This window comes from Sinocyclocheilus rhinocerous, unplaced genomic scaffold (genome assembly GCF_001515625.1).
Source record: "Sinocyclocheilus rhinocerous isolate Xijiao unplaced genomic scaffold, SAMN03320098_v1.1 scaffold1740, whole genome shotgun sequence".
NCBI classification, from domain to species: domain Eukaryota; kingdom Metazoa; phylum Chordata; class Actinopteri; order Cypriniformes; family Cyprinidae; genus Sinocyclocheilus; species Sinocyclocheilus rhinocerous.
Genome location: NW_015651446.1, coordinates 266,326 through 290,999, shown reverse-complemented (window position 1 = coordinate 290,999; position 24,674 = coordinate 266,326). Strand labels below are relative to the sequence as shown.

The following is a 24,674-nucleotide window of genomic DNA, read 5'->3' as shown; positions in this document are numbered from 1 at the left end:
TCTTTTATTTTCTTAAATGTGTATATATATAGTATTTATAGAGTTTTAGCTTTTAGTTTTAATTACTTTTTCTTATTTGTAAGTCGCTTTGGATAAAAGCGTCTGCTAAATGACTAAAAGTAAAAGTAAAGTAAAAGTAAATACACTTATATAAATAAATCTAAAAGGAAATATAAAAAAAAAACAATAAAATGACAAGCACATAAAACTAAAATGTATACTAAAATTAAAATGAAAAATGAAGATATAAAAGTACATGCTAATTCAATATATTAATAAATTATGTAATAGTACATAAATAATACTAAAACAACATTGATTTAGAGGAAGCTATATCCACAATACAAATATCATATTATAACTTACATTTGCACAAACAATTAAAAGAATGTATTTAAGGGTGCTTTCACAATTGGTTCGATTGCTTGGTCCGAACCAGAGTTCGATTGCCCCCCTCCCCCTGCCCCCGCTGGACTGTGTTCACATTATATTATTTGGGTCCGAACCGCAGTTCGTTTGTGTCATCAAGCCAGCAGCTGTTTACCCCGTACTTGAACCGCACCCCAGACCACCCTTTTTAAGCGGACTCGGGTACAGTTCTGGGGTGCGCACCCGAGTTCGGAAGACAGCGTTCACATCATCCACCCTAAGGGTGCTTTCACACTAGCACTTTTGGTGCGCACCCGGGTTCGATTGACGTCAGAGTTCGGTACGTTTGGATGATGTGAACGCGGTCTTCCGAACTTGGGTCTACGACACATTCTTAGGAAATAGTGGGTTCACAGAGATTTATCAGAAATATTTCAGTAAGAAAGTAATATTGTGGTTTACCTGGAAACCTAAAGCTGCACTAGGTATACATCACATATTAGCACAAAAAAACTAGATATTTTGAGCACTCAATTGAGAATGTACTCGTAACGTATAAATCGTACTTACAGGTTGTGGTTCGGAGACGCTTGTTGGTCCAAATAAAGAAGATTAGAAGCCAATGAAGATAAAAGCCAAGATTAGAGAAGCAGTCCTCAGTAAAATGAGGAGCACACAACAAAAGGTTCAAATTGTATTGCTGTGATATCGTGGAAAACAGCGTCTTCTCGAAATGATATAAACACACTAACTAGCGGAAGTGTTTGTGGGCAGGTCAGAGTGTTCCTATTTGGTGGGCAGGCGGGGATTATGCAAATGCATTACCCAGTGACGTAGATCGGTAACAGGCAGAAGATTCGAAAATATAACGACTCTTTAAGGCGATTCAGAGCCGACTCTTTCTTTTGAGAGACAATATCTTCATTTATAATGCAACTTTGCAGATTGTTTACAGTGAAGGATAGCTACGTTACAAACTGCAAAAGAGATATTTTTCGAAAATCCATATGACCTGCTCTTTAATGTTTGGTCTCATAATTTTGGACATTGCCATCAACAAAAATGAAAACAATTTAATTGACTAATATACACTATTATATGGCATTATAAATACATACTATTTTAATCAGAATAAAATAGAATAACATGAATTAATATATCATGTCATAAAGGATTTATCAAAAAAAAAAAAAGTCAAAATCTACACCGCAATGTGACCTTTGACCCCAGTGGTCACAGAATGAGGCTTCTCTGAATCTCTTTATAAAAAACACACATGCAGTAATTCCCAGTCTGTGACTGTCCTTCCCGCTGACTCGTACGACCGGCCCATGACTGGATAGACACGGGACTTCCTGCATGTGTGCATGTCAGGGTCTGTGCCGCTGGGAAGTTAATTGCGGTTGGTTTTTCAGTCAGCCTTGGACAGCTGTGAAAAGAGCTGCAGCGGTTGTACCGCGGTCAACAAGCGTTTAGAGTTAGTGATGAATAAAAGATGGCGGGAAGGCAGCTTTACGATATGTTAATGCATTATGAGCACGAAGAGTCTCCCCAATGCTGTCAGTCAGATATAAGATCCTTCTGTCAGGTTAACAAGCCGCCCCATGAAATATGCATGACAGGTTACCCCCTCCTCCTCCTCCACCCGCGCTTCATACTACGACCAAACCTACTTACAGAAGAGCAGGAAACGAGAGGAGGGTAAAGACTCGTTGTCAACCGTTTTAATTCCAAACATCTGTGTGATTTCAAGATAAATGACTAGAATATTGGACAAAACATCAGCACTCAAGAAACAACATGACTTGATCATAACGGCCATCAAATGAACGGTCGGGTAAGAAAAAATAATCATCCTAAAACCAGGGCTGAATCTGGAAAGAAGGGTGTAATTCTAAAATTGGGTTTGGCAAATGAGCTTGCCTTGTGAATATTAAAGGAATAGTTCACTTAAAAATGAAAATTTGCTAGTCACCATCAACCCATCCATGATGAGCCGTGCGTACACCATGAGCATAAGCATGCAGGACTGTTTGCCTGAGGCTGTGGGTTATAGGTTGTAATGTTGTAAATAATGTTCAGTTTCGTACACAGAGCGATCGTTTGGCTTCAATATATTATCAGGAACTGTGGGGATTCATTTAGTGTTTTTTATCTGCTTTTTTGACTCTCAAAGTGACGGTAGCCATTGACTTGCATTTTATGAAGCATCAAGGACCATGTTTTCAGCTAAAAATCTTCTATTCTGTTCAACTAAAGATTAGAAAGTCATCTACATCTTGGATGGCCTGAGGGGGAGTAAATTAACATCAAATCTTCATTTTTGGGTGAACTAGCGTGGTGACGTTTCCCCAGTAGGTCTAGCTGATTTGCCCAGTTTTTATAGCGGAGTCAATTTTTTTTTTTTTTTAATTATAAGTAGATTTTTTTCAAAGTAGAAAATATATGTATGTATCTATTTTTTTTCTCCAACTTTATTTTTAAATTTTATATATAATATATAACAGTCAATTATTCGTATTTTATTAGTCAATAGTCAGTGTTGGGAAGGTTACTTTGGAAATGTAATAGGTTACAGATTACAAGTTACCCTATTTAAAATGTTATAAGTAGTGTAACTATTTCAATTACTTTATTAATGTAACTAATTACATTTGATTACTTTTCTAAATTTCTAACGAATGTTTTCAACTGTTAATCATGTTAAAACATTTAAAGGGGTGGTTGATCAGCTTTTTTTGAAGGCTTGATTGTGTTTATGGTGTGCAGTGTAACATGTGTTCATGCTTCTTTTTTTTTTTTAAAAAACGCATTATTTTCACATATTTTACCTTTATTCTACACTGCTGTTTCTGTTCTCGTCAAAAAGGTCTGTTGAGTTCCTCTGAAGCCCCTCCCTCAGAAATACTCAATTGGGCTCAGATTGGCTAGCTGGTCCAGTGTGTTGTGATTTGCTAACTGCCTAGTGCACGTTGTCTGGAAAAGTCACGCCCCCTTACCATTACGGGTAGTTGAATGTTCCCATTATGGGTAGCTGCACCTCTTCTTACTTAGATTAGTTATGAGATTAAACTCAGATTATACAGATAGTATAATAGTTAGTATACTGTTTTTGAAATCAAGCATTTGCATAGCTACATCAGGAAACACTGGCATCTAACAATGCCTTGGAAAAAACAGTTAATCTTAAAACAGTAAAGCATATAAATAAACCCAAATAGGAAATAAAACAGTTATCGAATAAGCATGTGTCCTATTCCTGAAACATTGGTGTCTTATATTTTTGAGCAGTTGATGCAATTTGGGAAATGAATCAATTAAATCTGTGTATGTGTGTGAAAATATACAGATGTAACCTCATTTGTAATCGTTTACATTTTCATAAGTAACTGCAATTTAATTACACATTTTTTCTCAGCAACTGTAACGGATTACAGTTACATTTATTTTGTAATTAAATTACGAAATTCCATTACACATAACTAAAGTTACTCCCCAACACTGAGATATATTAGATATATTCATATAATATAGATTTCTTGTGCGCCCCCACTTAAAACAGACAGAGTATGCCCAGTTATAATGGTACAACCCTGCCAATTAAAAATGAAAGCAGCCTGGATGCGGCTGTCTTCTGCTGTTTTAACGTTCTGGTATTTCGAAACGCTGGATCAGTGAACTTAAATGAGAAAATGTCCATCAGGAGTGAAAACTGGATGAGGTGAGGAATAGTGAAAGGAAGAGAGAGCAAGAGGGAGAGAGGTGTGAGTCTTGTGATTTCTTAGCTGAAGGACATTTAGGCAGGTGAGAATGAAACTGTTGAACCGTGGACACACACCTACTGAGAATTACACACCGTTAACACTTGTCTAATGTGAGACAATCTACTTGTCTCTCTTGCGCGCATTCGCAGACACATAAACAGAGGAACAAACACACAAGCATCTTTGCTTTAACCATTGTTTTAGATAACTGTTTTACCAATAGTTGCTGTACTAATTTATAATACTAGCAAATAAAGACGTATTTGTAAAGAAAATTGTGTTATTATCATTGACATAAAAAATATAAAATGTCCAGTTTTCACAATCCAAATAATTCCCAATGGATAAAATCCTGCCAGACATTTTTTTTCCCTTCAAAAATACTTCACATTACAGAAGTAAAATGAGTTCTTAATACTTTTTCTTGACTTGATTAAGTAAACCTCCCAGATTGGTTCTCAATGAGGAACCACACATGGTAAGTAAACATGATTATAGTGCATGGATTGACCTTGGTGGGGTTCAAACCTGCAAGCTTTGGGTTGCCAGACTAGATTTTTCACCACAAGGCTACACTTCTGAGTCATTCTGGATGGAGATCTCCTTCCTAAAACTTGAGGAGCAATTCTGACTAAATGTCACAACAAGTACAAAAAGATAACTATGGACAGATAAATGGTGGTCAGAACTGCTTAGACTCAAGATATCGGACTCAAAAATCTAACGCATGCGGCAGACTGCTTGACACAAACTGGATGACAGCTTCAAACGACATTGATTCATTCAAAAATTCCCATTTATCAAAGCGAATATGCAATGTCAGCTCTCAGCGACGTAACCTTCAAACCTTGTGGACTTTAATTCGATACAAAGCAGCGTATAGGAAGTAGGCTATCTGATGCGCAAACTAACTATTGAGTTTAGCAAAACACAGGAGCATTAGAACAGATGATACGCAGTATTATCATTACAAATTATTCAAAACATTTCAAGCAGCAGTATCTGATTATTGCGCACCGCACAGGCATGCACACACACATGCACAGTCACGGTGTCAGCACACACTGAGATGCGTGGTGGTTCTGACTGTGCCCGTAGGGGAAGATCAGTTCCGGTAAGTGGGTTACGACGGTCCTCTCCAGACAGCAGCACAGCAAGCAGCTAAATGATCAAACAAAGGGGGATTTGCCTCCTGTTCAAGGGGATTGGTAAGTGGAAAAGGGCCGTGAAACATACTACAATTAGTCTGGAAACTTCCTTCCCCTAGGTCAAAAGGATTATGTCAGGTTTTTGTCAGGTTTGAGCCATATTAGTAACATACTATTAAAATGCATAATAACATATACCAGTATATAAAACAGAAGCATGTATGCTATATTACACATCGTACAACTATACATAACATACTACATGTATTATATTTTTTATATAAATAATTAATCAATATATTATGATTACATTATATTAGCATATGTTGCTTTATTATATACTAGTGGTTACTAAATGTCTGTTGTTTTAATATTTTATTTTTATTTATATATTAAATGTTATTATATATTGTATACTATGTTGCTATATTATATATAGCGCAACTATACATAATAACATTAAACATATTAATACAAATATGAATACATTAAAACTAAATTAAAATGATACATTGAATTATAAATATGATAAAATATACTATATATATATATATTCATATATTTTACTACAATATTATAATATTAATAAATATTATAATAAAATATATTATAAATAGTAGAATTCATATTTAATGTTATTATTGTACATATTTTGTACCATGTTGCTACTTGTTGTTTGTACTATTTATTATTATTAATTATATTTCTAGTATTACATATATTTCTTAGTATTACATATATATATATATATATATAATATATTAAATAGTTGCAATATATATTTACTATATATGTTGCTGTACTCTATACTACATATAGTACAACTATATAAATATTACTACATATGTAGTATATTTTGTATAGTACAATTATATATAATACAACATTAATATATAAGATAATAAAACACTAAGTATTATAGTAACATATACTTTCAAAATAGTGAACAGAGGTTACAATATTTCCATGTTTTTATTTCTTTTTTGATTTTTTTTTTAATAAACTATGAGAATTGAGACACAAACAATGATGGTGAGAACAATGGAGATATTGGTAAGATGTGAAAAGTCACAAACTCTGGTCGCATGTGCAAAACACCAAATCACATTCTCTATGCTCATTTCTACACATCCAAACTGCTTTTTTTTGTTTTGTTTTTTTTGGTGGTCAGTGCTATTGACACCCAATGCGAAAAGTCACGGTTTAAATTAATGCAAATTAAAGATTTTCTGCATAACATTTTAGAGCATGTAAGGGGAAAGAAAGAGATCAAGAAAGAGAGAGAGCAACGAGACTTTCAGGGTAACGCCTCCAGCTTTCATTTTAATTAGTTTGATTGTGCATTAAATCATCAGATCCTGAAATAATAAGAGAACTGCACCTTTCCTCTCTTTCATCACCATCCTAAGGGTTGTTCCAGAAAAATATGTGCCACAATAAAACTGGCCTGTATAGAGGGACTAAATTTATACTTTGTATTTAGCAAGACATTTCAGGACATTTCTCTTAGTTAAAGACCCAGGGAGGGTGTCTGAATCAGGGCTGCTGATGTGTACTTGACCTAATCTAAGTTCTGCAACTAGCATTGTGTTTTACAGGCTGAAGTTGTGGCATCCAATCCATCACAGGCTGAGTAGGGCTGCGATACGTCAAGCAAACACCCCAATAATTCTTTAGTGACTGATGCCAGTGTTCACGAGTTTGTATAACAGTGTCTTGTTCACTACTACTAGGGATTGAACCTGCTACCTTTGTGTAAGCAGCTTGGATTGCTCATTATTGAGCTACCACCTCTTCTGTGTCACTCAGATTCACAGCACATGCTCCTGGGCATTTAACAGCACAGAGGAATGAAGAGTTTCACTTACTATTTGTAAGTCTCTGAGCGGATGTACTCAAAGACATGAGAGATGCCCAACTGGAACTGGTCTGCGATGGGAGTCACCCAGGAGTTATTCTCAGCCTTAAACACCTGCTTTGGGCCTGTCAGGTCCAGGTTACCTACAGACAGAGAGAGAAGAAATTACATATTTACAAAAAGGGAAGGAGGGAGCAGGTAAGATTAGACAAGGAGAGGAGATGAATTGAGCAAAGAGAAGAGATGATGAGAATGGAAAAGAGTAGATATAGGAATAGATAAGGCAATGAGATGGCATGATGGAAACATGAGAGGAGACCAGATGAGTCAAGAAAGAAAAACTGAGAAGAGACCTGACCAGACAAAATAAAAAGCAGCAACAAGAAAAGACAAATGAGACATGGGACAAAACAAGAAATGAGACATGAGAGAAGAGACCAGACGAGATGAAATTAGATGAGAGAAAAGAAACAAGTAACAAGAAGAGACAACATGAGATGAGATATGAAGAGACCAGATGAGATGAGATAAAAGAGATCAAGAAGAAACGAGACATAAGAGAGAAAATACCAGATGAGATGAGACGAAACAAGACAAAGCATAAATGAACAAGACAAGAGTCAAGAGACGAGATGAGATAAGGTAAAAAGAGGGGGAAAAAGTTGCAAAGTAAGAAACAAGACATAAGAGAGAAGAGACCCGCTGAGATTAAATTAGATGAGAGAGAAAAATAAGAAAAAATGGAACAAGTAGAGAAGAAAATGAACAAACAAGAGAAAAGACAAGACAAAGTTAAGACTAAAGAAAAGGGGAAAAATCAACAAAATAAAAGGGAAGAGAATCGATGAGATGAGATGAGATGAGATGATACGAGATGAGATGAGAAGACGAGATGAGAAAAGACACCAGTTGAGACAAGATAAGAAAAGACACGAACAAGACATAAAACAAGACATGAGATGAGAAAAAAGAGAACGGACAGACCAGAAAAAAGATGTGATCATACAAGACGAGTAAATGAGACTAAAAGCATAAAAAAACATGTGAAAAGTGAAGAGACCAAGAAAGAGAAGAGAAGAGAAAAGAAAAACAAACAGGACATAAAATAAGAAAAAAAGAAGAGACTGGATACACAAGAGAAAAGATGAGAAGAGACCAGATGAGACAAGAGAGAAGAGAACAGAAACAAGATGAAAAAGAGAAGATACTAAGAAAGAAACTTATTGAGACAAAAGAACAGTCATAACAAAAGAGGACAACGAGAAGAGACGAAAGCAGAAGAAAAGAGCCGAGACGAGAAGAGATGAGGCGTGGCAACACAAGACCAGAGGAGAAGCGGTTCACAGTGTGCAGAAGAAACAGTACAGGTCAAAGTGCTAATGTGGCTCATCTCAGCTCACAAGGGGGCTAATTAAATAGTTTCTGATTAGGAACTGTTGAGCAGCCTATCAAAGAGGGGGTGAAATTAAACCTGAACCCCGGCACACACTGACACACCTCACAAACGCAGTCAGACACGACCGTTAGTGTACATCAGCCCTGAACCTACAAGACCTAGACAGCAGACCTAAATCTAAAACTATTTCAGATCTCAGCATTCGACCAGACGTCTGCTTGGTTCAGTTTCCACCCTCCTCTTCCTCTTTTCATATAACAGTTTAAAGCATCAGCTTTACACATGAGATATTCTGAATGGTAAAGACTGTCTATCTGTCCTCTTTGCACACTCTCATTCACATCCCTCGCTTTTTTCCCCTCCTCTCCTTCTCCTTTCCTGCTCTTGGCATGTGCGCTTGGTTGCGCCTTGTTAGCTGGGCTCTTCTCTCTCACACATACACACGGCGCCGGTGGTCTTAACGAGGCCGGTCTGTGGAGTGGGATTACAGGGACATGACAGAGGGGGTCCTAATAAGCTACACGCAGGAAGAGTCTACCCTACAGAGTGCACAGAACAAAGACCTGCTGACCGGAGCGTTCACACTCACCTAGAACGCCAGTAAACAATGAGCAATTGCTAAAACACTACATAACTCATAAAACAAAAATTTGAAAACAATATGAGCGCTGTTCACCCATGCAAAACTCTCAGTCATGGTGCTAGTGAGTGGTTGAGGGCATTGCTATGCGCTTGCTAAACAGTTCTGAGTGGTTTTTGAAGTTTTCTGATGCAGTTGCTAGGGTGTTGCTATGCCGTTGTTGATTTTGACTGGAACTCCTTAGCAACCATAATAGCAAGCAACACACTAAATAACACAACTCTTCAGTCATGGTGCAAGTGAGTAGTTGAGAGTGTTGCTATGCTGTTGCTAGGGCGTTGCTAGGGTGTTCTGAGTGGTTGTTAGCATGTCGCTATGCGGCTGCTAGCATTTTTGCTACAGTGTTTGATTTGACCAGAACTTCTTAGCAAATGCATAGCAATGCACTAAATGACACTCAGTCAAAACTCTTCAGTCATGCTGCTAGTGAGTGGTTGAGGGTGTTGCTATGCAGTTGCTAAGGAGTTCATGCTAAAAAGCATGTCACTATGCAGTTGCTAGCATGAATTTTGCTATTTGTAGCTCATTCAACGGCATGCGCCTCAGCTGACCATGAATTTGTAAGCCACTTTCTCCATTTACCCTTCACACAATATGATCTACAGCCATACAAACAACAACAATTTATATGCAATTTCTCCCAACAGAAAAAAATTGTTTGGAATTCATGCAACAGACTAAAAGATCACCGTATATGCTGACCCACTGTGCAGGGCCACTGATATTGTATAGAAGGACATTTATATGACACTTGAGGTGAGTCTTGACATAATGCTGGAATACTGGTACACTAGAATCATAGATTAAATTGTTGGAATGGAACAAGACAGGAGAAAAACTATTGTCAGAAGGGCAGTCAATGTGTGTGTGTGTGTATATATATATATGAGGAGATTTTCCCCAAAGTGAAGGCACTCAGGTAGAGAGGAGTTTGACCTAGGTTGACCCCAGAAGTACCACTCTGTGGGTCAGTGAGGTATGATCCAACCCAGAGCCTCCAGCCAATCACACAAGAGATGACAAATCTGTAGCCAATTAGAGTGCACGGCTGCGCCGGTGTGTAAAGTGTGGATTTCTTTGGTTTAGGAGGGTGTGTATAGTTTGCATTCCCATCAACCAATCATTGCCCTCTTGTTTTAAGGTCAGGTTTTGATCGTTTGCTCTGAAATATATAAGATGTTGATCCAGGAACACGTTGTGCACAAGTTCATGTCTCACCAAGTTCAGGAGGCAGTACAGTGAGTCTGTTCCCTTGAATGTGAAGTTCCTTCAGCTGAGCCAGATCTCCGATCTCTTTGGGTAGAGAGATGAGGTCATTGTCCCTCAAACTCAACTAAGAACAGAGACAGAAGAATTTAAGTGACAGCAAATAAAAAAACAAAACAAAAAAAACTGTCAATAATTTTTGTTAAGGGACAGAGAGTATAAAATACAATATAAAAACAAAAATATTCAATATTATTTACTTTCTTAATAAATGGCTGTGGTCTTATCGAGCATGATTTATTTATGCATGTGAAATATAAATAAAATTACAAAATAAGTTCATAATCTTTCATCAATTTTTTTTTTCATATTTAAAACAATATTTCTGCTGACATAACTAAGGCTGTGGGGAGGCATATTACATAATATTAATCAATAATAAATTGCATCCATGATCAAATAATCAATTTTATTTACTTATAAATCTTGCCTATAACTCCTATTTACTTACTTATTTACTATACTTATTACTCTAAATAAATGTTCCTTTCTTATTGAGCATGATTTATTTATACATGCAACTCTAAAAATAAATTAATAAATAAATACATTTTATAATCTTTCATCAAAATGTTATAAGTTTTGATCTTTCGTCAATTCAAAGTAGATAAAAACAAGCCCCTAAATTATATTCCACTGAATATTCAGTTTTACTCAGAAATGTCACATAAAAAGAAGCTAAATGTATTGCAAACATTGTTTCATGATGTCTTTAAAAAAAACACTCCAGGTTTCAAGTTCAAAAACAAGCAAACAAAGAATCTACAGTAAAACAAATACATTGGACATTTTGGGGCAATCTATAGGGTGTAAAAGTAGAAATGTGTAGCTTTTTAGTCTTGCAGCTATACTTTCCTAGCATAATTTCTTGTCCCATAGCCTTTCATTACAAATGCATCACTGTACATGTGATTTCTGATTGCTTTTGCAAACTGTGGGGCAAGTCGAAACAACTTTGAGTGGTAATTGACAGCATTTCATAACCCTTATATTCTAAAAATCATGGGTGTAATTACACCCATATTTTAACGCAACACCAAACCAAAATAGTTGAATATTATTTTCAAGTTTAAAGTTGTAATTATCAGTTGTTTTATGTGTCTGTGACCCTGCATTGAGTCCGATCTTAGCGAGCACAGGGTTGAAGATCAGCCTCTAAATCACCTCTCACCGCATCTGATAAAGAACACACACTGCGGAGAATAAATCCAACACACACGGCACAGAGCGCCGCCACAAAAGCAATTGATTTCAGAGGGAATTTAGATAAATTACTCACTATCTGTAGCTTGGCCAGCTTGCCGATGTCTGGGGGCAAAATCTCAAAATCGTTGTCACTGAGATAGAGAGCACGGAGGGTGGCTGAAATGAGAGAGAGAAGTGTGTGTTTGTGAGAAGTATTGCAAACACCGATCAATAGAAACGGTCATCTCTGATTGATACAGCATGGCTACAATATTACACTCAAGTACACACACAATATCAACAGATCGACAAACAGCATCAAATACACACTCATACTGCGTACTTGAGCACCACATGGGATAAACACATGGACAAACATTCAGAAAAGCAATAAACAATTACATTTGAAAATCCTACACAAAATAGGGCCAAAACTAATATGTATTTTGATCATTTGGAACTGGGATTTATAAAAATCCCCACCCACTTCCTGTCCATCCAATGTTCTGATTGGTTAAAGCAACAGCAACAGCCAATCATATCCATTTCAACTTTCCTTAGAAGTCAATATCACAGCTGATATGACTACCACTCCAAACAACAGTGATAAATGGAGGTTTGGGAGCGTGTGTATGATAGTGTTTGTGTGTGTGTGTGTGGTTAGAGATCAGAGACCTTGATTAATGTTAAGATGGTGCTTTCATTATGTGGCTGCCATTAAAATAACAGGTTATTAGAGCCCATCACTGCTCATCAGTGTCCTCTGACGGGACCAGCTGATTGGACTGATGAGGATTATGATGATGATTAAGTTAACGGTTATTTTGTTTGCATATTGTTAGTAGGTTGTCTGGTTCTCATTGCAGTTTATTCTGCCAAAAGAACCGGTCCCTGAAATGCAAGCGACCACAGTTTGTTTTTGTTTAAGTGCGTAAATCTGAAATCAATAAGCCCACAACAATAAACAAATGGAAATTTGTGGAAAATTTGTGACTTTGTGGTCACAATTTTTTTATTCAGCAAGTATAAATGCATACTTGCTGAATAAAAGTATTCATTTAAAAATAAAATTCTTACTGACCCCAAATTGTAATGTAATTTAATTATGTAAATTAAAAAAAGGAATTGAAAAGCAGCTTTATGTTATAATATAGAAAATATTAGTCACTAAAGCAAAAGGGAGACCACTTTTAAATAAATTTTTAACTTAATTCAAATAAAAACATGTGCACTCTGACATGCGCAAAATTGCTAGCCAATCACAACTGAGCTACATTTTTACATTTCTTCTCATTTTAGTCCAGAATATACATTAAAAAGTCCATTAACGGTCTTTTGTTTTGAATTATTAAGAATGGTACAGGTTACACCGGTAACACATTGTGTGTGTTGCAGACTTACTAAGGTAAAAGAAGTTCCCAGGCAGTGAGGACTCGTTCAGGTTGTTGTACGTCAGATCCAGAACCTCCAGCGCCGGAAGAGATCCGAACCCTCGTGGAAGAGTGCTCAACCTGTTCATCCTACACATAAAGACAATAAAACGCCATTTTAACCAAATCATCAGCTTCAAACACAACCTCACACACACATCCACTCACAGACACACACTTATAAAACACCCGTCAATTCTTGACACAGGGGAACCCATTGAAAATCCATAGCAGACAGACTCAGAGACATGAGACAGAGACAGAGCAGTGTCATATATTCCAAGACGTAGGCTAGAATCTGTGAGTGCAAAGTACAATATCCACACCGGTGCGGTGACTGACTGCCACACATACTCCTCAAAACATTAGATTAATCCACGCTGGAGCCGTGCCGCCGCACAACCCACGCAAGGAAGATAATTCCACAAGCAGCTGCAATTGCAGGTTTTCAAACAGAGATGGCGACAAAGAGGCAAAAATTGCAGACTGCAGCTTTAACTAAGGAAAGACTGAAACTTCCAAAAATGTTTGTCAACATTTTGTTTTTTACATATCTAATCAAAAATCAAGTCTTACAAAAATAATATATAACAGTAGTGTATATTTGAATCCCATTGCATCATTAGATCAAATCATGCTAATAAAAAAAGATTTTTTAAAAAGACTACAAAGTACAACTGATACATTTTTAGGATTCTTTGATGAATAGAAATTTTAAAAGAACAGCATTGGTTTGAAAAAGAAATAGAGACAGAGACAGAGCAGTCCGCACAGATCCATCTCACAGATTATGATTGATATTTCAAACGCAGCTCAGATTTATAACACAGGTCAACAGATCTACTCACATTTATAACCTCAAAGTTAAATACAGAATGGACCAAAAGTCTGAGATCACTAGTGAAAGTGTGAAACCACTTCCATTTTTAATTGTACTAATTTAATTCAACATTTTTAATTATGAATTATCAGCATGACAATTTGAGTTAAAAACTGAACTGAAAACAAAAAATGTAAGGATGTCTTGGCATTTGGTCTGTCCCCCTTTTGCTTTAATAAGTGAAATATTTCTTTCACACATTAAAGCAAATTAATTTTTTTGTCACGTTATGTAACCGTTTGTAAATGTATCGATTTAAAATTACACTACCGTTCAAAACTTTAAGACCACATCTATAATGTTACAAAAGATTTCGATTTTAAAATAAATGTTGTTCTTTTGAACTTTATATTCATCACAGAATACAAAAAAAAAATACTACAGTTTACACAAAATATTAAAGCAGCACAACTGTATTCGATATTGAAAATAGTAAGAAAGGTTTCTTAAGCACCAAATCCACATATTAGAATGATTTCTGAAGGATCTTGTGACCAGAATGATCCTCATTCATTCTAAAAACTGCTGGAAATTCTGCTTTTTCATCACAGGAATAAATTAATTTTAAAATATATTAAAATAGAAAACAGATGTTTTAAATTGTAATAATATTTCACAATATTACTGTTTTACTGTATTTTTGATCAAATAAATGCAGCCTTGGTGAGCAGAAGAGACTTCAGCCTTTCAAATTTAACAAACTTTTGAACAGTAGTGTATATCTGAATCCCTTGAATCCCAGATTTTCAATACGGTCTCAGACTTTCACACAACACCGTTTATATAAACAAGTCTAGTGTTCAGTTAGTTCACCAATATTAAAAATGTGTTGTGTCTGTAAATGTTAAAATCATATTCGCCCTTGAAATGTAACGGATTGAATTTTGGCTGGAAAACTTCCGACAGAGAACATGGAATCTGAAATTAGACGTGCTCAAGGTGTCCGATGACGCTGATAAAACACGAGAGAGAGGGAGAGAGAGAGAGAGGGGCACCCAAATCAGATGCTGATTAACTCTTGCTTACGCATCTGTCCTCCGTCTCTTTCTTTCTTTCTTTCAAATGACACTTGGTTGCCGTGAAGACTCTGAAACTTTAGCAATGGATTTCAAAGAAACAAACAAATTGATTCCACCACATGTTTGTGAAGCAATTACCAGAGAAAGGGAATTGTTTTGACAAATGAGATCAGGATAACGGGCGGCCACACGCTCACACACACATCCGCACATTTGAGTCGGGAGTAGCAGCCGGGAATACAACAAGCCGGCTTATGTTTTCAAGATTGTGTGTAGAAATGGTGCGTCTGACAGCAAATCGATAAAAATGTGCGGTGTCAGACGCGGGGCAGATTGTGCTGCGCTTTAATCCTGCGTGACATTGTGGAGGCTCCGCCCTCGGAGAAGAAGGAGAACCCTCGGGATTCAGGTGGGGCTGAGGTGGGCTCTGAACACCAGGGAGTGACCAGATGACATGGGATGAAGAGAGTCAGAGAGGAAGAAGCACTAAGAAAGACAGCAGCGTTGCTACTGTCAAGGCTTCTTAACCTCACAAAGAAGGATTGACGACCTTTCCACTGTCTCTAAACCAGATATACTTTGATAAGCAGGAGATTAGCCCTCATCCGTCCCTCCCGAATCTATAGCAAAAGTGTCCCTCGTGGGTCAAAATGACCCGAAGATTTCACCCAAAAAAGTGAAATCTTTAAGACTACACCAACTTGAGCCTTTATTATAGTGCTGGGCGGTATGACCAAAAATTTATATCACGGTATTTTCCGGTTTCGGTTTCCCGGTACATGACGGTATTTTTTTTTCATGCATGACCGGGTGTTAACCATATTTTCTACTGATTGAGAGAGGAAATACTGCAGTATATTGACTTAGAATGCCCTATTTTACTGTCATGATGAATGAATATTGTCAAAAAATACCACACTAAATGTTTGTTTGTTTGTGTGTGTGTGTGTGTGTGTGCCTGTGTGTGTGGGTATGTGAGTTTTTTGTGCATTGGGGACATTCTGTAGTCTCAGCCCTTTGTTTGGGTATGCATCTTTTCTGGATTGTGTCAGATATTATATAGTGAAAAAAAAAATCAAATAAATTTTAAAAAATGCTGTTTTTTTTTCTCGGACATTCCATTCATTCCTATGGCCGGGTCAAAATGACCCACGAGGGACACCCATATAGAATCCTCGAATCGACTCTTTTTTTGTGTGTGTGTGCTCCATGCTCAAGTGTGACAAAATTAAATTTAAAAAATCCGCAGTTTTTTCGTAAATTCCATGCTTTTCCAGAATTTTTTTTTGTGTGTGCTCCATGCTCAAGTGTGACAAAATTAAATAAAATAAAAATCCGCAGTTTTTTTCGTAAATTCCATGCTTTTCCAGTGGCAGATCAAAATGACCCGCGAGGGACACTTTTTGTATAGCACCCACTTAAACTGCTCGAATTCACTCACATTTTTTTTTCATGTATTCCCAGTTCAAGTGTGACAAAAGTAACAAAGTCTCATAACATAACGATCAACGCTTTTAAAAAATCTTTAAAAATTAGTTTTGGGTCAAAATGACCCGAGGGACGGATGAGGGTTAGAACAGTGTCTGATCCACAACACATACTAGAATGATGCTACAACTGGATCCTCCTCAGGATAAACAGTGACATTTGGGCAGGTTTTATGACCAAAAATAATCTGCTTTTTTTTGGTTTTTGGTTTAGAAAACCAAAGGAGATGGGAGAAAAAATATCAAGAGGACCAAACTGAGGAGATGAGACGAGAGGAGAAGATACAAGAGGAAGAGGAAGAGGAAAGAAAGAAAGAAGAGTAGTGAAAAACAAAGACAAAAAGATGAGAAGAGATGATACAACAGCAGAGCAGATGTGAGAGAAATAGTCAAGAGTACAGATAAGACAAGAAGAGAACAGACGTGAACACAAGAGAAAGAACAGGAAGAGTTCAGACGAGGCTACAAGAAAAAGAGAGATGCAATTATGAGAGACGAGACAAAATGAGATGAAAAGACAAGAAATAAGAGTGTAAAGGAGAGGAGATGGAAGAAGAGACAAAACGACATGAAGCAAAAAGCAAAACAAGGGAAAAAGTAGAGAAGAGACAAAACAAGAAGAGAACAAAAAGCAATGTCAGAAGAGATGAGAAAAAAAAGATGAGAAGAAACAAGAGGAAGCAAAGGGGGAGGAGTGAAAAACCAAAATGAAAAGATGCAAAGAGACGCCAAGAGAAGAAAGACAAGGAGATATAAGACAAGAAAAGACGAGAATTGAAGATAAAATTTAAAAAAAAACAAGAAGAGAAGAGAAGAGAAAAGATACAAGAGGAAGAGGAAGAGGAAAGAAAGAAAGAAGAGTAGTGAAAAACAAAGACAAAAAGATGAGAAGAGATGATACAACAGCAGAGCAGATGTGAGAGAAATAGTCAAGAGTACAGATAAGACAAGAAGAGAACAGACGTGAACACAAGAGAAAGAACAGGAAGAGTTCAGACGAGGCTACAAGAAAAAGAGAGATGCAATTATGAGAGACGAGACAAAATGAGATGAAAAGACAAGAAATAAGAGTGTAAAGGAGAGGAGATGGAAGAAGAGACAAAACGACATGAAGCAAAAAGCAAAACAAGGGAAAAAGTAGAGAAGAGACAAAACAAGAAGAGAACAAAAAGCAATGTCAGAAGAGATGAGAAAAAAAAGATGAGACGAAACAAGAGGAAGCAAAGGGGGAGGAGTGAAAAACCAAAATGAAAAGATGCAAAGAGACGCCAAGAGAAGAAAGACAAGGAGATATAAGACAAGAAAAGACGAGAATTGAAGATAAAATTTTAAAAAAAAACAAGAAGAGAAGAGAAGAGAAGAGAAGAGAAGAGAGAAGAGAAGAGAAATGACGAGATGAAAAAAAAAAACACAAAACAAAAGAAAATGAAAATAAGGAACGAAAAGTAGACAAAACAAGAGACATCAGACTAACCCAAGGTTCAGATGTTTAAGTTTTTGAAGGCTACTGATCTGGGTTGGAAGCTCCTCAATTTGGTTATTGAACATGTTCAGCACCTCCAAGTTCTTCAGGTCTGTAATGTTTGGAGGCACAGCTAAAAAAGAGAGAGAACGAGAGTGAGAATAAATAAATTCATAAATAAATGAGAACAACTTCAGTTCTGCAGGTATCATCAATCAAAACATTTCAATTGACTGTATTCTAATCACCAAGGTAAAGCATTCCCAAACCAGCCACGAGGTCTAATGATCAGAGACCGAAGGTTTTCTGGCGACCTGCAGAGGTTTAACGACTAATTATCAGAGTCAGCGGATAGACGGGTCTTTGATGGCTCAATTATGGGTCACTCCCCCAGCGATAAATTTGACATTTTAATGATGGAGGCTTTAGCATTACGGATCAGCAGCACCCCTCCCTCCCCTCCCGCAAGGCCATCCTGCCCCTTTCTGCTGTCGACAGAGATCGATGGGCAGAACAGTCGCTCTATCCGATTACTGGCTGATCAATGGCCCCTCATTACGGAGGAGGGGAGGTGGGAGAGGTTTACACAAACAGCATGACACGAATTCCTCCAGAGAGATCAACGAGAGCAGCTCCACCCCAGACACGGAGGAACAAATGATTCGGCTGTCACGCAAGCAATTCAAAACTCCAACGACGAAACGCAAACATAAAAGCACACGCTCTCACAGCCCTCTACTAATTTACTACTAATAAATTAACTTATGAGTAAATGTTTATTGTAAAGTGATACATATGTTTCTTATTAACTCTATATAATAATAATAATGGCTAAATTAATTAATAATAAAACAATAAAAAAAAGTTGTTAACAAATGTTATGTGATCGGTAGAAATTCTCACAGCACTCTTCAGCACATGTGCTTGGTAATAAGAAACCAATTATTTTTATCATCTAATCATCATCATCATCAGTAATAATAATAATTATTATTATATATAAATATATTTAAAAAAATATTCTTAATTTTTAATAATCAATGTACATAAATTAGTATTAATTATTATTATTGTTAATCATTTTTTATTAAATTAATTATTGTTAATTTCACCACCAACAATAAAAATATATAAATAATTCATTTAATAATAAACAATGAAAAGCCGTTACCAGTGTTATATATTGTTTATATTCAGCACATGCGCTTGTTAATAAGAACCATAAATTATTATTATCATAAATAATAATAATTATGTATAAATTCATCCTAAAAACAATAATAAGAATGAATAGCCATTATCAAATGTTATGTAATTAGTAGATCAAGTACAATCAAATATGAGACTGAGTCTGCTATTATATTTATATGCAACTATTTGAATGGAACTTTGAAAGCTATAACAGTGAAAGTGTTACAGAAATGTACATTTTAGACATAAAAATTACTCTATCGTGTTGTTGTGTCCTTGCTAGTTGAGTATGTTTCAGTCTGACCATTCAATTCCCAATTTTCGCATCTATCCTCTGACCTTTTCACCCATAAAGAGATACTTGAAACATACGATTTGTTTCCCAATGTCTCAACGGAACTGTAAACGCACCAAGAGACACTGCAGAACACTGAACCCTGCGTCCCATGTCAGGGTCCCTGTACTCGTCTCCAAATGACACACAAGACTGATCTCAGTTCCGCCTTTTCCATCCTTAAGACACATGCCTCCAACAGACATCTACACTTTATCATCTTAAACCACAGACAGACTGGACTCTAAAGCGCTATAGGCTGTCCTTCTACTGGCTTTTCTTGCTTTTTGTATGCACAAGTTGTGAGTACAAAATCTGCTTGTAAATACATTGTTTTAAATGTGTGTGCGCCTTATTGGAGGCTTTTAAACAGGCAGAAAAGGCTGATGGTAACAGTACAAAGAGTAGAGCAGAAAGGTTTGGCCTTCTCTCCTCTCTGTCTCATTACCTGAGCTGCTGCCTGCCCGGGCCGAACAGCAGCCCTGCTTTACTCATGAGCCACTAATGAAAGGGTTCCAAATGTCACTGTAATTCCTGACCACCTGAAAAGTTCAAAAGATGGCAGATTCCCTGTCTCTGCTCTTTAACCAGGCAGGATGAGAGAGCGGAGAGGAACAGAGAAGGAGAAAATGCAGAGTGGTAAGGAACAGACCAAAAAAAATACACTCTATTTCCTATTTCTATACTGTGGAGTACAGAAACAAACGGAAATTGTTATTTTTATTTAAATCTTAAAACAAACAATCAAAAAAAGGATAGGGGGGGGTGGGGAATATTATATATTCTATAATTATATTATAATGTACTATAATAAAATAATATTAGTATTTACTTAATACATATTTAATTTCACATTTATTTTATTTATTTATTTTTTAAAGGGGACATGACCCCTTTAAAGCAAAATAGTTACATTTTGCTAGTGGTCTCAGGCTTCTGGACCCAATAAAGTTTTTTTTCTCCCTCATTTAAACAATCTACAGACAAGCGGTGTGACCCGTAACGGAATAAATCAATTCCTCATCTTCAAATCTTATAAAATCGTATTAAAAGGCTTTGATCATTACTACAGACGCTACCTGACAGAAATGTGCATTATCACTCTGAGATCTTCAAGGAGATTAAGGGAAAAGATTCCTGCATAAACAAACAAATCCCCGACCAAACATTTCCTGTACAGATCAGATGAGAGTGAACATGGCTCAGAGCGGTTAACATGGACCCAAAGATTATGTGGGAGGGGAAAACAAGCTCCACAAACTACACTGATAAACATATTTCTCCTAATAATTACTCTACCTAAAACTAACTAAGATTATCTTTACACTCACATGTAAAAGAAAAAAGAAAGTGAATGTTCACAGATTGCAATGAAGATGTTCCTAACTACTAATCTCCACTCTTTATTATTAAGGTACTTAAACTGAGCAGATGATAAAATCAAACAACTAGTGATCAGTAAGGGCAAGACAGCCCTCTAGTGGACTTCCTTCCAGTTCTTTCAACATAAACCTGCAGTCTAAATATAATAATAAATTTGTGCTGTAAAATCTCATGCAATAAATTAATTAAATAAAATGAACTGTAATACATAATAATAACTCAAGCAATTAAAATAAATATTATTTGATTTAATTTTAACAGTTCCATAAATTGTATTGCAACTCCCCTATAGTTACACCCTAGAACTCTTTTTTAAACCTTCTGCTTAGTTGTTTTCTAGATTGAATTCCTATTTTGTATGCAAAATCATATCTGAGATTCGTGGAATTGCCTTTCCAACAATTATTTGCCTTCTAAGTAACCATCACCATCTCCAACCCTAGGCACAGCCATGCTATAAAACGTACAGAATTTTTTTATCATTTCTCAAAAAATGTAATGCATTAAGTTTGTGTAAATATAACTGCATTGTAGAGCTGTGCAATATATCGAAATTATCAAAATATTGCAAATGTACATATCGCAATATGCATATTGCTACGGCTTGCAATATTTGGGGCCATGAACAAAAGACAAAGAGAAAATCACTCACTGCTCTTACCTAAATAACTTTTGTAGCTTAAATAAGAATAAGTGCATATTGAATAAATACTAAGCAGTGTTGCATTTTTCCTTTTTATTATTCAGTTCCTAAACTCGTTAAAATGATTACACTATAATGTTAAAATGACATTTTTATGTAATATTAGAGTAAAACACTACCCTTCACTTTCAGAAGTTGTTGTAGGGGTGCTTTCTTCTCACAAAAAGTGAAACATGTATGCTAGTTATATTAGAATCAGAATCAGAATGAGCTTTATTCACCACTTAAGTGTGCGCAAACACAAGGAATTCGTTGTGGTATAACCATATATATATGACACAAGATAGTTATAGAAGTTCACAGAACTGACTCAGCAACAGCTGAGTAAAACGGTTTCATCTGAGCATGTGGCACTTTAAGCATTATCGTATCGCATATCGAATATCGCATTATTGAATGAGTTATCGCATATCACATATTTCTTCAATATCGCACAGCCCTACTGCACTGTATATAAAAAGACAAAAATAAAAACACGTAGAACTTACCGTTCAGCTTGTTGTGGCTCAGGACCAGTTGGGTTATGTTGGACAAGGTGACTACAAAACAAAAATAATGACACGTTTAGTTGATGATGCCACTGCGTGATGGCGTCAACGTGATGACGCCACTAATCTTCTACAGCAATCATACTGTAAATAGAGACAACTTACTATGACAGCCATTTAGTTACAGTGTAAACGAATAAGATTCATACACACTCTTTAATTAACATTAACACAACATTAAACTTTAAACTTGTATAGTAACTCACATAGTCCAGGAATATCCAGCAGGTTTGATATTCCTCTGTCACACATGTCCACCTCCGGTATATTCTTCTCCCGACTCTCCTCCACTATCTTCTTCAGTGACTTCGACATTTTCTGCAAGAAAATATTAGCTAATGAAAGACCTGAATCAAGCACAGAATCTTACGAAGAGAGTTTTGCCACTTTTGCCTCAAATAGCGGGTCAAATCTAGTCATTACAATCATATAAAGAACTCATTCAGTATTTACCTAACTGTACGGAAAATACGCAAACATGCAGGGAAAACAGAAAACAAATTCAAACAAAAACAAGCCCTCCGGGCAGTAAAACCAGATATTTTTGAAGCAGGACACTCGCTCACACCCAGCCGGAAGTTGATTGTATGTCTGTAAAACTATCGCATTCCTTCCATAAAAGGGTATTTCCGGGGTCCGGAGAAAGGAAAAGAATGTCAGGCAGAACTCTGTTGCGTGGTCCAATCAGCTGCAGAATCGTTGAAAAAAGGCACATATAGGTCCAATCAGAACGCGCGCCGCTCCATCGGTGTGTAACCTTCGACCAATCAATGAAAATGTACAAGAGACGTGTGGAAAAGCATTCTGCCAATAAGCCTTCGTTATTTCTTAGCTATTAACCTGTTTGATTAGAACAATAATATACGTACAATATTATAGGAAATTGTATAACGTTAGGCATATCTGAAGACACTGACATTGAACGATTCTGTGATATAAGTTCTTCAATGAGTCATAGTCGTTTTATTTTAATCTTATATTATTTTAATAAAGGACCCAGAAGTTTTCAATTATACTTTATTTAGTTATTTCCTTTGGATTCTAAATAGGCCTATTACGCACCTCTGTCATGAAACTAAAATCCTTGCCCCGTATTTTTCAGTTTTATAAATGTTTTTTTTTTCTTCATGATAAACTGACCACTAAAGTTAGTAGGCTACAGTTCAAAAAAGTTTACATAATAAATCACATTGTGCTTAGTCTTGCAGCCTGTTACAAACAAAATTAATTTCTTGTCAAGAATTTCTTGTCAACCATATTTGTTTGTTACATCTAATATTTCATAATTATTATAAATAAAATGAGTGTTATAAAATGGTAAATCTCACAAAAACCTGTCAAGAACATATCCAAGCATATTGTACCCCCAAATTAAATGTAAATAGCCTATATATCATTTTTATGGCCAGTATAATGACAATTACTAAAATAACTAAAACTAAAACCAAAATAATAAAAACTATATAGACATTAAAAATATATAACTAATAAAAATGGCAACACACAACAAAATTACTAAAAAAAAATTTAAATTACTAATACTTTAACTAAAATTAAAATGAATATGGAAATTACAAAAATGAAAACGAATTCAAAATATTAAACAAAAATACTGGTATGTCCATTATACTAGAATAACATCGGCTTTTATGCATATGGACATTTTACTTTTACTTATTATTTTACTTTTTTATTATTATTAATTACATGCGTTAACATAAATTAAGTCCCTTACAACAAATGCTATCAACATCCAACATACTTGTATAAATACTTAACTATACATTTATTTATTTATTCATCCATTGTCCATCCAATACTGTCTGAATAATGTGACATTAGGGAATCCAGCAGCAGGTGTGGACAGCTGTTGTCTACTGCCCAGATCCCCAGCTATTACCTACCTTCCAAGGGAGACACATTGTTTAGACGTCTGCACAAGGTGGAAGAGTGACAAGAGTCTTCTCTGTCTCCTCCTTCTGGCATGGGGCAGAGGTACGACGACACTTCTCTCTTCTCTTGGGTTCGTCCCAGGTGGGACCATCCACAGACTGGATCTTGGTTCGTCTCTCTCTGACTGTGTCTGGTTCTTATAGGGTTGATCATTTCTATGGGGGACTGTAAAACAGTGGCTCCATTTATAGGCTTGATTATATTTGGTGAGTGGCAACAGATGCTTCAGCATGGTTGAACTTTGCTTTGCAGAGCGGGAGTTCTGGATTCCAGGGCCAAGGCTTGTTTATGTTGTAAAATATTTAACCAACACCCTCGGCCAGAAGCCAGCGGAGAACCGATACAGACAGACATGGCATGAGGGCACGGGGAGGTGTGTATTTTATTAGAATCTACATTAAGGAGCTATAAGTATACGTACACTCGGCCATAAAGAGCACTGAGGTGGGAATGTGTGTATGTTCTGCTGTTTGATTTATGAGGTGTTCTCAAATTATGTGCCACGAGTAGAGCAGACCACCAGCATATTCCTGAATATGTGCTTTAGTTTTGTCTGGAATGGATGTGGATTTTATGGCTTGTCAACTGTTAGATTTATTGAGAACTAGAGAACATTAAATGTTCCTGAAAATTAATATATATTAATTTTATGTTAATT

At 36.2% G+C, this 24,674-nt stretch overlaps 1 protein-coding gene across 5 annotated transcripts in view; it reads right to left on the bottom strand.

Moving 5' to 3' along the window:
• The window catches only part of LOC107712808 (ras suppressor protein 1), a 35,886-nt gene extending 11,740 nt beyond the window's left edge, over positions 1-24,146 (bottom strand). For 3 of the 5 annotated variants that reach the window (XR_001636831.1, XM_016518140.1, XM_016518141.1), the window contains exons 1-8: positions 23,968-24,146; positions 22,270-22,381; positions 22,004-22,054; positions 17,917-18,037; positions 13,028-13,146; positions 11,721-11,803; positions 10,394-10,508; positions 7,150-7,282 (exon numbers count right to left, since the gene is read on the bottom strand). Coding sequence is in view for 4 of the 5 variants with exons in the window: in XM_016518140.1 (XP_016373626.1) it covers positions 7,150-7,282; positions 10,394-10,508; positions 11,721-11,803; positions 13,028-13,146; positions 17,917-18,037; positions 22,004-22,054; positions 22,270-22,381; positions 23,968-23,985 (752 nt within the window). In the remaining variant the exon portion in view is untranslated. Of the gene's footprint in view, positions 1-7,149; positions 7,283-10,393; positions 10,509-11,720; positions 11,804-13,027; positions 13,147-17,916; positions 18,038-22,003; positions 22,055-22,269; positions 22,382-22,505; positions 22,669-23,967 lie in introns of those variants that run through there. The other 2 variants (XM_016518143.1, XM_016518142.1) reach the window with 2 other exon arrangements.
• Positions 24,147-24,674: the final 528 nt, after the last annotated feature.